General features: G+C 42.1%; 1 protein-coding gene across 1 annotated transcript in view; it reads right to left on the reverse strand.

Annotated features, from left to right (window-relative positions):
- Window positions 1-15170, reverse strand: part of LOC310987564 (metabotropic glutamate receptor 8-like) — a gene marked incomplete at both ends in the record, with an annotated part of 150026 nt that overhangs the window by 91704 nt on the left and 43152 nt on the right. Inside the window, one exon of the mRNA XM_083973880.1 lies at window positions 12544-12760. Within this exon, the coding sequence (XP_083830006.1) occupies window positions 12544-12760 (217 nt within the window). The remainder of the gene's footprint in view (window positions 1-12543; window positions 12761-15170) is intronic.

Raw genomic sequence — 15170 nt, forward strand, 5'->3', positions numbered from 1 at the left:
GAAACTGAGCCTTAAAACCAGCCGTCAGGACTTCCTGTCACTTTGTGATGTCACAACTAAGCCCCGCCCCCTCACCACCTGGACCCACCATCCAACAACTTGCAGGATTTGGTTTCTCTGAGCATTTCATTCTGAAATCTGCTCTATTTCTTTTTTAAATTGGGATCACTCAGAAAACAGTCAGCCAATCAGAATAGAGACTCAGAGCCTCCTCCTCTCTTCTGATTGGCTGACACCGACCTGTTGTTACTAGAGCTCCAGAGAGAAGCTGACCGATCTTCCAATAGATGAATGTCTTGTGACTGAAGTTAAACGACCAGTTGTTCAAATTCCTTTTGTCGACTGATCCCTAAAAAAACATTTTATTTCGGAAAGAAAACAACAACTCCAACTAAATTGAACTTGACTTTCTGGAAACAGGTTTAAATTCTCCACTTCAATAAAGTGCTCTTTGTTTCCGTTTGTGGTTTTGGTTTATTACCCTCTCTCTTCTTTTTCGTCTTTCGGTCTAATAAACCTTGGACAGGCTTTTTCCCCTCGGACTGCCGCTCTCACCACCTTCTCCTCCTCTCCTCTCCTCTTCTCTCCTTGTCCTGTTCGATTGGACGCCGCTAATGGACCGAGAGGATTTTATTTGTTTAGAGGAAAAAAGGTGAGACGCTGACTACAGATGAGTCGGTTTCCTCTGCCAACTCCATCTCTCTGGGGGGGGGGAGGTGAAGGAATCCCGTATACCATGAAATATTCATCCACTCTTCATGCAGCATGCAGAGCAGGAGGGACGCTGCTCTCCAGGAAAAATGGATGAAAATCAATAAATAACAGATGACGGGAAAACCTCAGATTTAAAATAAAAAAAATAAAAAGACGCTTCCCACATTGGATGGACAGAATTAGAAGCCGAAAATGAAAAGCCACAGCAGGAGACAGAGGTGAGACGGGAAGTATTTACATCTTATACGAGCGTGTGTTTGGGGGGAAGGGGGGACAAAAAGAGTTAAAGGGGATAAAGAAGTGGAGGAGAGGAGGAGAGGAGGAAAGATGGAAGAGGATGAGGAGCAGAGACAGAGGAGGAAGAAAAGCAGATTATCTCCGAAGGCTTTCACACGACTCAGGAAGTGAAAAGACGAGAGAGTTTCTCCACGGCGACTGATCCGACAGAACGTCAGTGAAAATACAACACCATCACTTCCACCATTTAATCTGCTGCTCACACACACACACACACACACACACACACACACACACACACACACACACACACACACACACACACACACACACACACACACACACACACACTGAATATCTGCTGCCAAGGTTAGAAGAAGAAAAGAAAAGTACCTTTTTTCTTTTCACTTTACTGAATCATCAAACGTTTAAAGTTGAATCGCTCCGTCCGTGTTTTCATGATTGAAACTCTCAGGTTCCTGTTGATGTTGTTTGTTGCTGCCGCAGTTAAAAAAAGTTATTACATCTGGATTTCAGCATTAATTCACCAGAGTCGATGAAAGGAGAGATAAGAAGATAAAAAAAACACTCAGTATTTTAGTTTCTTTTTTTTGCTCAGATATGAAGTTATTTTTCTTACACAGTGACTGACTCTCTGGAGGAGTTTGCTCTGTGTGTCATCATCGTGGTTATAAAATACAGAGCTGAATTATGTCACCATTATAGATTTTCTTGGTACGAACGATTATTGTCAGAGAAATAATTACGGTATTACGGTTATCACGATTATTATGCATCAATAAGTTTCACAACACTATGAATGTGTAAAATCAGATAGTCAAAATATAAAACATTACTAATCTTTTAATATAAGACCAGTTATTAATCCCCCAGGGGAAGTGTTTGAAATATTTAATCATTAATTGTCATCTATACCAAATGTTTTTGTTTATTTTAATCATTTTTTTTAATTACAAATGACATGCTAACATTTAAATTCCTACCAATTTTAGATAAACGGACCAGTATCTGTGCATTTACCTTCACTTTGGCGTTGATCTGCCGATATGGTCCTCACATAATCCTTTTCAGAAAGTGACGGTATTTAGGAATCTTTACAATCAATTAATTGGGCATTTAATATCGCAATTAATTGTGAAAACAAGCGATCGAGACATCCCTAGTGTCAATTATGATATAATAACAGAACTATATGAATAATAAGAGCCTCTAAAGGTCGACTGAACATTTTGAATAAAACAAATTGTACAAGATTGTGAATTACCACAAAAATGCAAAAACTTCAGGACCAGAAGTGTTTGTTGTCAAAGAAAATGAAAAGTACATGACTCAAACTAAAACATTATTTGTTATTTATCTGTTTCTACACACAGACCGAGAATAAAACTGTGAGAAATTAAACTATAATACGGTCTATTTTCTACAACGGAGTATTAGGGCCACATTGACAAATAAAAAAAGTCACAAACTTCGAGAATAAAGTCGACTTTATTCTCGTAATGTTATTACTTTTTTCTCGTAGGAAATCTACGACTTTATTCTAGTCTGTGTTTGTTTTTTTGTTTTTTCTCAATGTGGCCCTAATACTCCGTCGTAATTTTGTGTCTTTTACTAAAAAATTTTTTTTTTTTTTTTTTTTAAATACAGTCTACGGACAAAGCAGCTGCCTAGCCTTGGGAGCATTTCCTGAGTTCCAATCATCGTCCTAACATTAAACATATGAAAGCGGCGGCTTTAAACCTTCAAATGATGAAGCCCCCGAACTGAGACACAGCTATAGACAGACTGGTATTATGGTTTATAAAACTACGTCTTTCCATTACAAATATATTTTTTTAGACTAAAACCTTCATCAAGTTAAAAGATAATGAAGAGACCTTCTTGGTTTACTTCCATTTTCTGTCAATTCTGTTGGTTTAATTGAATATTTTTTATTTTACAGTGCGTTGTTTAATTTCCCTCATAAATAAATGATAAAGCTCCAAATGAAGATCAGCTTCTTTGATCAGTGTTCAGACTGAATCCTCCACACGTCGACTTTCATTCCTTCGTACGTGTTAAACTTTTGAACTCGTCCCGTCGCAGAGCGGCTGTGATCATCGCCGACCGCTCGGCATCAAAACCACAGAGACGCCACAAACAAACAAAGACGAGAGCGGCGCCGTGGAAACGCGACACAAGCGGCGCTAACAACCGTCAGACGTCGAGGATGAGGATGAAGACGCTGCAGCAGCACCTGCACCTGCACCACAGGTTCTTTCCGTTTCTGTTTTTGAAGACGAGTGAGTGAGTAATCAGCAGCTGCAGAGCTGAATTTAGCTCCACACAGGAGTTCAAACAGGAGTCGGCCTGTTGTTGCCCCCTCTCCCCTCTCCCCTCCCCCACCACCACCAGAGTTTCCTGCTGGGAGAACAGGAGGATCCCAGTTCTCCTGGCAGGAGAAGCAGAACAGCCAACGTCTCTCTTTTTTTTTTTATTCCCGTGGAGATCAAACAGGCGATCCTGCTGTTCCACCTCCACCGAGCGTCTTCCACAAACTTTCACTGAGCTGAAACGAGTTCCTGTTGAATCATTTCCAGCTTTGAGGCGAAACACGACAGGCTAAAACACTGTGTTTTCATGCACCGATCAATATTGAGATTTTGGGCTATTTAGCTTCTTTATCATGTACTCTTTCAGAATAGTGGAAATAAACTGTAGAAAATCCACATTAAGGTTTTTATTTTACTTCATTTTGTCTCTTTCGTTGGTAGTTTTCTCCTAAATTCACCAAAAGTTAGTCTGACCCATGTCATGTTGTCAGGTATCGTTGTAAAGCTCTCTCTCTCCTGAACATTGATGTAGGCTCCAAAAATTGTCATTTCCTTTCTATCAGCAACAAATCGTAAAAGTACGATTGACATTAAAAATCTAGAATTTTACAGTACAAGTCTTTAAAGGCCGTTTTCTCAAAATGAGTTTTTCAGACTCAGACTCTGAGCTAGAAATCTCCACTTCAGCAGCACTTACAGACACCAAACCTTCCAGTTTGATCCCTTTCTATATTCTGAAGGTTTTTGCAGAGGGGATTGTTGATATATCATTCACAGCCTGATTTATACAACACGTTATTCCTAAAAACATGGAGAAATTTGATTTTTTTTAGGGCTGGTGACAGTATTTTCTCATTTACAGAGTGATAAAAAGAGATATCCAATATCCCCTCCGTAAAAACTTCTGACTCTAATATGTCAACAAAATAAAACTAAAATTTTGAATGTGGCTTTATCCATTGGTCAGATTTCGGTTCTGGAAATGTATGCAAATTAGCGCATATTTAATTAGATATAGCCTCATTTACACATTCAAACATAGAATTTGACGAAACTTGTTATACAAAAAATATTTTTCTTAATGTAAGTGATAAACATGGGAAGTTTCATGGTGATATCTGTAGTGGCTCACCTTAAAATGATCAAAAACCGGACAGATGTAATATATATAATTCTTAATGTGACAGAAACAGACTGGGTCGTTTCCTCAGCAGCTGGTCAGCCGAGTTTTCACCAAACGTTACGTAAACAGAGGGAATCACTGCACCTGCTGGGGGCTATTTTCAGCGGCGGATTAATCCACATTTGGTGCTCTGGTGAGTATTTGGGGCAGCGGGACGGTGTATGTGTGTGTGTGTGTGTTCGTGGTGATAAAGGAAGGTTAATTATGCAGAATGTACATTGGGATGGAAAACCACCTCCGTAAACGTGAGCAGAGGCCACGACCCCGAGGCCGAGGCCGAGGCCGAGGGCTGAGGATGACGATTATAGAAATAACAACTGTTCAGATTTTTTCTTCCCAACAGTTTGTTCCCGTCATGGAAAAGGCAGTTCTCCCATGTTAACAGCAGGTCCCTGAAAGCATCGTGAAGCCACTGTGGATCCTGCTGCGTCTCCTCACAGTGTTTCAGAGGAGGAGGTGGGAACAAACTCCTCCTGAGATGAAACAAGAGAATCTGAGAAGTTCTGCAAGTTTTTTCCTCCTTTTTTTTCCTCTTTTTTTTTTTTACAGGGAGTTGGATAAATCTGAATCCTGGAGAAATTACAGTAAAAACAGAGTCTAATTCTCACACACGTGCTGCTGCTCACGTAGCAGCAGAACATTAACAATCAAATCAAAGTAAAAGTCCACATTAACAACAATGATGACTGACCTGAATTCAGATTAAAGGGATAGTTCAACATTTTGGCAAATTGGCCCATTGCCATAATCCCTATAGTCATAGCAGTAGGTTCGTTACCTTTAATTGTCGGTGCAAGCTATTTTTAGAATGGCGGAGCAGAGCGGTGAGCTGCTCAGAGCTACGCTATGGAGGCTCATGGGATTTCTTGGTTTCCCTCATCAAGCTCATCAAATACACAATCCAACAACTCCACAACGCTCTGTAAAACAACTCTGTCTGGTAACGTTGTGTTATTATCTCATAGCGTGGTGAATGTGCAGGTCACAACTTGTCCACCAGAGCGTTGTGGAGTTGTTGGATTGTGAATTTGATGAGTTTGATGACGGAAACCAAGAAATCCCATGAGCCTCGGTAGCGTAGCTCTGAGCAGCTCACGGCTCTGCTCCGCCGTTCTAAAAATAGCTTGCACCGACAATTAAAGGTAACGAACCTACTGCTAAGACTATAGGGATTATGGCAATGGGCCAATTTGCTAAAATGTTGAACTATCCCTTTAAGATAAACTCACAAAACCTGTTTAAGATCGCCTTTTTATCGCCATTTTAACCTGTTTTTAATCTTGTGTACTTCAACACGATTGTTCAAATGGGAAATATATATAAAGGTTGTATGCAGTTAAAACAACCAGGATCTAAAAAACTGTGTCAGGCAGACTTGAGCCAAGTCTGGATTAAAATGGCGTGCAGCCTGAGCCGCTGTGGTTCTGTTACGCTGCAGATTCAGGGCTCCAACATTTGGACCGGGATAAAAAAGGCTGGAAACCGAGCGATCTCCGTGGAGAATACTTAGAGAGCTGGAGCGGTGTCACCTCCATCTGTTCCCTGTCTGCTCACTGGCATTAACAACTCAACAAACCTCCTGAAAAGCAGCTGACTGTGTGTTGTGTGTGTGTGTGTGTGTGTGTGTGTGTGTGTGAGCGCCGGTGACTCATCCAAGCACGCGGGAGGTCAAGGCTCAGCGGAGAACAGGCCCCGGAGCCGAAAGTTCAAAGACTTCAAAGATCTTTTAAAACCTGCTGCTGAGGGCGTTACTAAAGTGAGGAGATGATTATTTAAAAGACAGGTTTTTTATTTGATGTTTCCCAAAATGATGTCGTGACAGGTGAGGAAGCTCCGACTCTTCTCGCCTCTCGCAGGGACGTTATGTAAAAAAGAAAAGAAAAAAAAAGAAAGCTTTTTTAGTCCGTGACCAATCAGGTCAGTGACTCTGCCAGCTGGTCCAGACCAGAGGAGCTCAGCCGGGCGACGAGTCCTCACACCTGGGTTCAAGTTAACACACAGAAACTAAACCAACCAACCGACCGACCAGCGGTGAAAACCTGCGGCTGCCGCTCGGTTCTGGTCCGGTAGTTTCTAATTGGCTGTGAGCTGCTGCACAGGTTCATCAGCAGGAGAATGAGACAGAGGAGAGTGAGGAGGAAGTGAGAAGAAGCAACAATGGCTGCGATTAGATTAGATTAGAACATGATTTACAGAAAATATGCAATTTTTTTTTTTTTTTAAATGAGCAACGTGGATTTAATTCTGCTTTGATTCATCTTCTTCTGTGTTTTATTTTGAAGGGTTGATCCATCAGAAGATCTAAAAACCATCTCAGTGTAGTTTTCCATCTCCTCTCACAGCTTCTCTCTGGAGCTCCAGTAACAACAGGTAGGTGTCAGCCAATCAGAAGAGAGGAGGAGGCTCTGAACCTCTCTTCTGATTGGCTGACTGTTTTCTTAAGTGATCGAATAAAAAAAAGCGGATTTCAGAATAAAACACTCAGAGAAACCAAATCCTACAAGTTGTTGGATGGATGGTGTTGTCCATGTAGTTGTGACATCACAAAGTGACAGGAAGTCCTGACGGCTGGTTTTAAGGCTCAGTTTCTGAATACAGTCTGAGTGCATTTCTGTTTTGATCCTATTACTGTATTAAAGGTCCAGTGTGTAATAATTAACAAGGTTTATTGGCTAAGTCTGAATATACTACCCATGAATATATTTGTATAAGTGTTTAATTGCTATAGAATAACATTTGTTTGGTTTCCGTAGCCCTATAATTATTTACAAACAAGGGTCTTGCTTTAGAGAGCGTCACCATCTTGCGCCGCCATGTTTGTACGGCAGCCTGAGTGGAAAATCCAGCCAGTCAGAGAGCATGTTTCAAGAGTTTCGTGTTCATAAATGGAAGGAAGAAAGAAGAAGGAGGAAGGGAAGAAGAAGGAGGAGGAAACAGCAGACATATGGTAAAATGGTTTAGATCTTCACCTCATCGCTCCATGCTCCTGAAACACTCCCAGTCGTGGTAAACAAGTTTTTTGGTCTTGCCCCAACTGGACCTTTAATATAAACTGATCTCTAAAGGTGTACAGAAAAGAAAATTTAATTTGAGCCCACTTTGGGTCATAAAATTAATGTGATAACTCATCTTTCAGACGATGTAGGCCAAACTTTGTGCATAATTCTATTTTTGAGTAAATCCGGGATGAAAGTGTGTATTTTTTTTTTCGCATTGGATAATGCAGGCGCACGGATTACGTCAGCCTGTACACGATTCACCAGCCACTGATATTGGATCCGTCAACCGTCATTCAAACGTCTGAGACACGCACACACACACGGAGCTCGGGCTCGCCCCAAGCTTTGAATATCCCGCCCGCTGGATAACGACCAATCAAATTCGTTTTCCTCACTCGGGTAAACTCGTGTTGCAGCTCGTGACAACTCGGCGCGACAAACAGGACAAACGGCCATTTCTGTACACCTTTAACGTGTACAAAAAAATAGCGTACTGTCCCTTTAAATATATTCCACTCTCTCTCTCACACACACACAGACACACCTGTCAGCTCCTCTTATAGTTGAGTGTGAAATCATTCCAGCTTCCTTCCCATCAGCCCCGAGGAGCAGCTGATGACAACTCGTCCCACCTGCACTGAAGCTCCGCCCACCACAGGTACACACACACACCTAAACACACACACACACCTTTAGGCTCTGTGTGTTGGAGGTTTTCAGTGTTTTTTTTGCAGCTCGGTGCAGCATCAGCATCTGCAGCTGTTGTCATGGAGACGAGCTGCACGTGACGGTGTTGCAGCAGCTCAGGTTACAACAACTACAGCAACATCTGGAGACGACTCAGCAGCTGGAGCAGCAGCTTCTTCTCCCACACCTCCTCCTCTTTACTTCCTCCTTCTCTTCTCCTCATTCCTTTCTCTTCTGAATCTTCTCCTCCTCTTCTTCTCCTTCTCTCCCTTCTCTTTTCCCTCCTACTTTCTTTCTCTACCTCTCCCTTTACTCTTTCCTCACTCTTCCTCCTTCCTCCTCCCACCTTTCCGTAAACCTCCATCTTTCCTCCACGACTCCCTCTTTTTCTCCTCCTCTATCTCATCCTTCCTTTCCCTTCTTCCTCTTACACCTCCTCTACCTCCTCCTCCCTCCTTTCCTTCCTCTTTCCATTCTCTACCTCCTCATTACCTCCATTACTTCCACTTCTCTCTCATTTTCCCCCTCTCTACATCCTCCTTTCTTTCTCTACTTCCTCTGTCTGCCACCTCTTTTCCTCCTCATTCCCTTGTCTTCCCTTCCCCTCCCTTCCTCATCCTCTCTCCTTCTATTCACCACCTCCTGTCTTCCTCCTGATCTCTTTCCTTTCACCACCAGAGTCCCTCCATCTCTCTCATTATCTCCTCCTCTGCACCTTCTTTTTCTTTCCTACTTCTGTCTTCTCTCCTCCACCACCTCATTCCCTCCTCCTCCCTTCTTTACTTACTCCTAAACCTCCTCCTTTCCTCATCTCTCATCCTTCCCTTCTCTATCTATCCTCCTTTCTTTCTCTACTTCCTCCTCCTACGCCTTCTTTCCTCTTCTACCTCCTTCTACCATCTATCTATCTATCTATCTATCTATCTATCTATCTATCTATCTATCTATCTATCTATCTATCTATCTATCTATCTATCTATCTATCTATCTATCTATCTATCTATCTATCTATCTATCCATCTATCTATCTATCTATCTATCTATCTATCTATCTATCTCCATCTCTCCTTCCTTCCTTTCCTTTTCCTTTCCTACTCCTGTCTTCTTTCCTCCTCCTCCTCCCATTCTTTCCTGCTCAGATTTTATTACATAGCCTACTGTTACAACTTTGATATTACTGTAAACAAGTGTGAATGTTTCCTCCTCCTTGCAGCAGAGGATGAAGAGGATGAGGAGGAGGAGGTGGAGGAGGATGAAGAGGAGGAGGAAGAGGAGGAGCAGAACGTGAAGAGTTAACCAGCTGTGAACCAGCTGTGGAGCAAAGTTGTTAGGAGTCTCATTATCACCGTGACAGCGACGAGTTTAAATCTATATTTAGTTGTTTATTTTTGAACTCGTCCTAATGACTCATCGTCGGCTGAGATTAAAGCGCTGGATCATTTATTAATCAGGAGGTCGGCGTTCAGCGGTAAGTGAAGGAGTGTTTTCCCATAATCCACCTATTAGCAGCTAATCAGCGATCAGCTCTAATCAATACATCTGCCTCTGTCATCACTGCTGCTGCGTGAAGCTGCAGACTTCACACCGTCACCGCTGTTCATAGGAACACACCATCTCCTAATGATGTCATCACCATGTGCACCTGTGTGTGTGTTTACTGTATGTTTATTTCCATCATTTATTAGAAACGTTTCTGTTTGGTTTTCCAGCCTGTGACCTGATGTCGCTGGTGTATGTGCACTGCAAAAAACTCAAAATCTTTCCAAGTATTTTTGTCTTATTTCTTGTCAAAATGTCTCATTTCTAGTCAAAACTAATCTCTTTCCACTTAAAATAAGACTGATCACCTAAAAATTAACGTGTTTTTAGATCATTTTCACTTGTTTTAAACAAATTTTCACTTGAAATAAGTAGAAAAATCTGTCAGTTTTTTGTGCTTGTAATAAGAAAAAAAAACTTGCTCCACTATCAGATTTTTCCTACTTATTTCAAGTGAAAATATGCTTGAAAGAAGTAAAAAGTGTCTAAAAACAAGCTACTATTTATTTGAAGAGTCTTATTGTAAGTATAATGAGATTTGTTTTGACTAGAAATTAAACAAAAATACTTGGAAAGATTTTGAGTTTTTGCAGTGTAATAACCTCAATTCAACACAGTTTGTTTTGTTTTTTTTGGAGCAGGAAACGTGAGCTGCAACATGAAGCCCATTAGACTTGAGGCACATAATCAATACAGTGATATATCCTGATACCAAATCAATTACTGAAACAAATCAGTGGACAGGAGCTGCTGAGAGAACAGGAAGTGCGTTTGTGCTTTTTACGACCTGAACACACACACACACACACACACACACAGTGTGGAGAGGATGTAACTGTTTTGTTTTGTGCAGAACAAAGATGTGGAATCTATTTTTAAATAATGAGTTCATTTTATAAACATAACATTTTCTATATTAAAGTTAATTCTAGTTTTAAAGGGATAGTTCAACATTTTGGCAAATTGGCACATTGCCATAATCCCTATAGTCATAGCAGTAGGTTCGTTACCTTTAATTGTCGGTGCAAGCTATTTTTTAGCTACGGAGGCTCACGGAATTTCTTGGTTTCCCTCATCAAACTCATCAAATACACAATCCAACAACTCCACAACGCTCTGGTGGACAAGTTGTGACCTGCACATTCACCACGCTATGAGATAATAACAGATAGAGTTGTTTTAGAGGTAAATACAGAGACTGCTTGCTGAAAAACTGTCCCTGAAGGCAACACACATCAGCGGTTTTGCATGAATTTACCTGTAAAACAACTCAACAACTGTCTGGTAACGTTCTGTTATTATCTCATAGCGTGGTGAATGTGCAGAAAATTATAAAAGATGTTTTGTGCAAATTACGTCAGTTTTTTTCTTTCTTGAGCCCTCTGGGCCACCGTAGCTACACGTTCATTACAGAGCTCCAGGTTGGAGATTTGCTTTGACTGTTGATTCATGGTTGCTGTAGTTACCGTAGCTGATCCAGCGTGGATCAATGAAGTTGATTAATTAGCACAAGCTGAGTAATGATCTGCTGTTGAAACGACAACAACAACAACACTGCTGTAACTTAACACACAAGACTGTGGGTGTTTAACCATTGATCTGTTGTTTGTCTATTGATTATCTGTGCAGGAGCCAATCACAGCTCACAGAGGGCGAGGAGGGGGCGGGGCTAACACTTGAGCACCTGTCTGTCAAACATATAGCGATCATGTCTCTGGGCTCTGGGAGAAAATGAAAAATCCACATCTCCGATTCACCAACAAATTACAGCAGAACCTGAACTACACACAGACACACACACACACACACTCAGGATCTAATGAATGTCGGCACTCGTCTGGAGCAGCGATAACTTTTTAATCAGCGAGAGCCGGGTGTGATCACCTCCCAGTGACCGAACGCCGTCCACTTCCTGTGTAATTACATTGAGAGTCGGTCACGTGACTTCCCATCAACACATTGAAATACATTGAAACAGTCTTCAAACTCTTCAAATCTTCTCCTTCTTTGAACTTCAACTGCTTCAACATACTTTCACCTACAGACTTCATTCCACTTCTAAAATGTTCACAAAACTTTCAAGTATTCACATTGCATTCAACTTTTTCATATCTTCTACCATTATTGATCAGTACCCTTTCAAAGTTCATGATCATTTTTGACGAAATTTAAATTTATAATGGGAGTCAATGGCACGGAATGTTCAGAGCTAGAGTGGGTGACATCATCAGCTAGAGTGAAAGAGGGTCAAAAAATCCTCTGACACTTTGCTCTCTAACCTGTCACCACAGCCACAAATTACCCTCTAGACACACAATTTTCTCCACTTTTGTAAACAAACTTGTCCTGTCTCTCACAATGTGCGCAAAAAGGCAAAGAGACTAACAGAATTTGAACTGTGAGCCTCTGAGTACAGCCAGTTCCCTCCCTTCCTCTCATTGACTCCCATTCAAAAGTAGGAGCTGATTTTCTGAGAAGAGTAGAAACGTCCCCTGTTTCTAACTTGCTATAAAATCAACAGTTTTTACTCTAGAAACATCAAAGGGACATGTACGGGTTCAGCAAGGTCTTATGGTTCGGAAAATGTAAATCTTTTTGCTCTTCTCAAGTACAGATTAGTCTTAAATTGGATGTGTTTGAGGGTGTCACAGACCCGTTTCTCATCCAAGCAGTGAAACTCACCATGGCAACAAGGCACAAGGTGTTCTAATCAGATCAGTGGGGACACAGAGGAGGATTGTGCTGTCAAAGTCTAACACACACACACACACACACACACACACACACACCTGAGTTCAACAGGCCGACAGATAAAACCTCAACATCTGGAAACATCTGGAGGTTTTCCTACCCGTCTCCCTGGAGATCTGGACGAAGGCCTCGACGCCGCTTTCGCCGTAGTTTCCCTCGGAGGCGAGCGTGGACACGTAGTTCCAGCCCATCGCCGTGACGATGTCCAGCATGGCCTGGGCCTGGTACGAGTCCGGAGGAACCACGCGGGAGAAGAAGTCGTAGCGGGTGTTGTCGCTGAGCTCCGGCGCCGTGGAGGCGTAGCTGATCTGAGGGATCTGTGGAGACACGGAGGACGGAGACAGGTTCGTCAGGGACAGATTACCCAGAATGCACCGTGGTTCATAAGGATTATAAAATCGCAACAACCATTTTATGTCACATTTGATCTTGTGTCCAAATATTACAACGAGAAATGTTTTCTAAATCATCTTTTCGTTACATTTTTGTGTATCAGATTGATGACACTGTAAAAATCTCCATCTGTTACGTTTTATGCTGCGTTCAAGACAACTCGGAAAATGGGAAAAAAACAAGCTCCGAGTTGCGAAACATAAATTGAACAGCATCAAACTCGGAAATTACAGGTTGGAAATTTTGGTGTCATCTCAGAGTTCCGATTTTCCAACTTGATGTCAATGACAGCAGTAAAACATTGTGACAATTTATTTGTCAATGTTTTCAAGCATCTTCATCTGTTTCCAAATTAAATATAAATTGCTGCTGCATATATTTTGTGTTCAGCAATCAGCCATAATATGCAAAAACCTCTATCAGGCATCCAAGTTTTTTCTCCTCCACGTTATTAACCTGTAGCTCAAACGCTATGATGTTGGAAGTTGGAAATTTCCAAGTTGGAGTTCCGACTTCTCTGTCTCTCCGAGTTGTCTTGAACGCAGCATTATACATTATGACACTTGAGGTTGTAAGTTTAGACCTAAGCAAGGTTATTATAGTTTCAGTCAAACTGAACTGGACACAGTGATTTTATCTGCAGTTCAGTTTAGTTTCAGTTCATTTTGCATTGTTCATTGTAGTTTTTATTTAGTTTAAAGTTAAAATTATTTCATCGCTGCTAGTTTTCGCTTTTTAGCGAACTATAATAAACCTGGAGTTCAGTTAATAGAAGACTTGACACCTATCAGCAGATCAAGCTACAGAGAGAAAAAAAACTATTGTCGATGTTTTAACAGTTTTATATCCATAAACTCAGATGAAAGTTTAGTTGTTATATTCTTTTTGATTTTGTTGCAACAGCTTCACTGAGTTTAAGTCATTCATCTTTAAAAATTAGACTGGGAACAGGAGTCCAAACAGACAAAGATAAAGATCTAATTAAAAGACTTATTTCTGTTGTTATGTAGTTGATATGACCTGCTGATTCACAGCCGAGATAAAACAGATAAAACAACAACAATTGCAGTGCTTTCTCATCATCACGTCAAATGTAAAAACGTTCCTGAGCTTCATCCATCAGATAAAGAGCGGAATAAAACCTGTTTTCAGCTTCAGATAAGTCGTTTGTGTTCAGCTCTGAACCTGTCGTCGCAGCGACAGCCGTGTGTTTACAGTACGGCCCTTTAATTTGCCTCCTGTCGGCCTGACTGACATTTGTATTGCTGTCAGGCGGCGGCCGTCCCTCTTCCTTCACCCCCTCCCCCCTTCCTCCTCCCCCCGTCCCCCTCCTCTGAATCCTGATGAGGCTCCGGCGGCGCTCGGCCCTCCGACGCCTCGGCCTCTGACTGAAGTGAAATCAATCAGCCCTTCAATCCTTCTCTAAAGGACCATTATCCCGCCTGTCGGCCTTTCTGCCGCCGAGCTACGACCTGATCCGCCTCCTTAATTCACACACAGAGCCGACGCCAAACACCAACGCCGCTCTGACAGGAAACACAACAACAGGAAGGTCAAGATTTAAGGTTCAGACTCGATCTGTTTAAATCTCTACAAAGACACTGTTTACTCACTTCCTGTCTCCAGTTTGGTGTGTACGAGTCTTGGAAGTCAACAAATCTCAGATGAAACAAAAGCTGACACTGAAACGATGCGAGTATTTTATGTTGGGACTCAGCCCATTCAAATTGGAGGACCTGACCACATGGCCTCCTTTGTCTCCCAAACAAAGGAAACCCTCTGAACTCAGCCTCCCAGCGTCCTTCACCTTTTCACACCTAGGTGTGGAACCTCCACTACTGACCCCCCATTGGTCAGGTATGGCCCCAGGACCTGTGAGGTCACAGGCCATATAAAAAGGAGAAGTTCGCTTCTCTTCTCTCTCTCTTCGCTCTCTTCTCTTGCCCACTCTTCAGAAGGAGCTTCTGCTCCTCTAAGCTCCTCACCTGGAGCTACTGCTACAACTCTCCCACCTCCGTAGTTCTGCACAAGGCAGACGCCTACACTGGAGCAACCCTTGGCAGCGACGCGAGTGCCTACCAACGGATTAAAGAACAAGAACCAGATAGCACGACACAACGGTCTGCTAGTTGAGTCACCAAGGAACGGAGCCACAACGCCAAGCAGAACAACCAACCAACTCTGCAAGGAGAAGGACTCTCCTCAACGGAACTCAAACGACACAGCCAGGACGGCTGTAGTTCACTGGACAAAGACACAATCACTGGACTTGACTGCCACAACAGGACCAGCAAAACCTGCAACCGCAGGAATCCCCGCCAGCACCGGGACTTC

This window comes from Trachurus trachurus, assembly GCF_905171665.1.
Source record: "Trachurus trachurus genome assembly, chromosome: 6".
Lineage (NCBI taxonomy): Eukaryota > Metazoa > Chordata > Actinopteri > Carangiformes > Carangidae > Trachurus > Trachurus trachurus.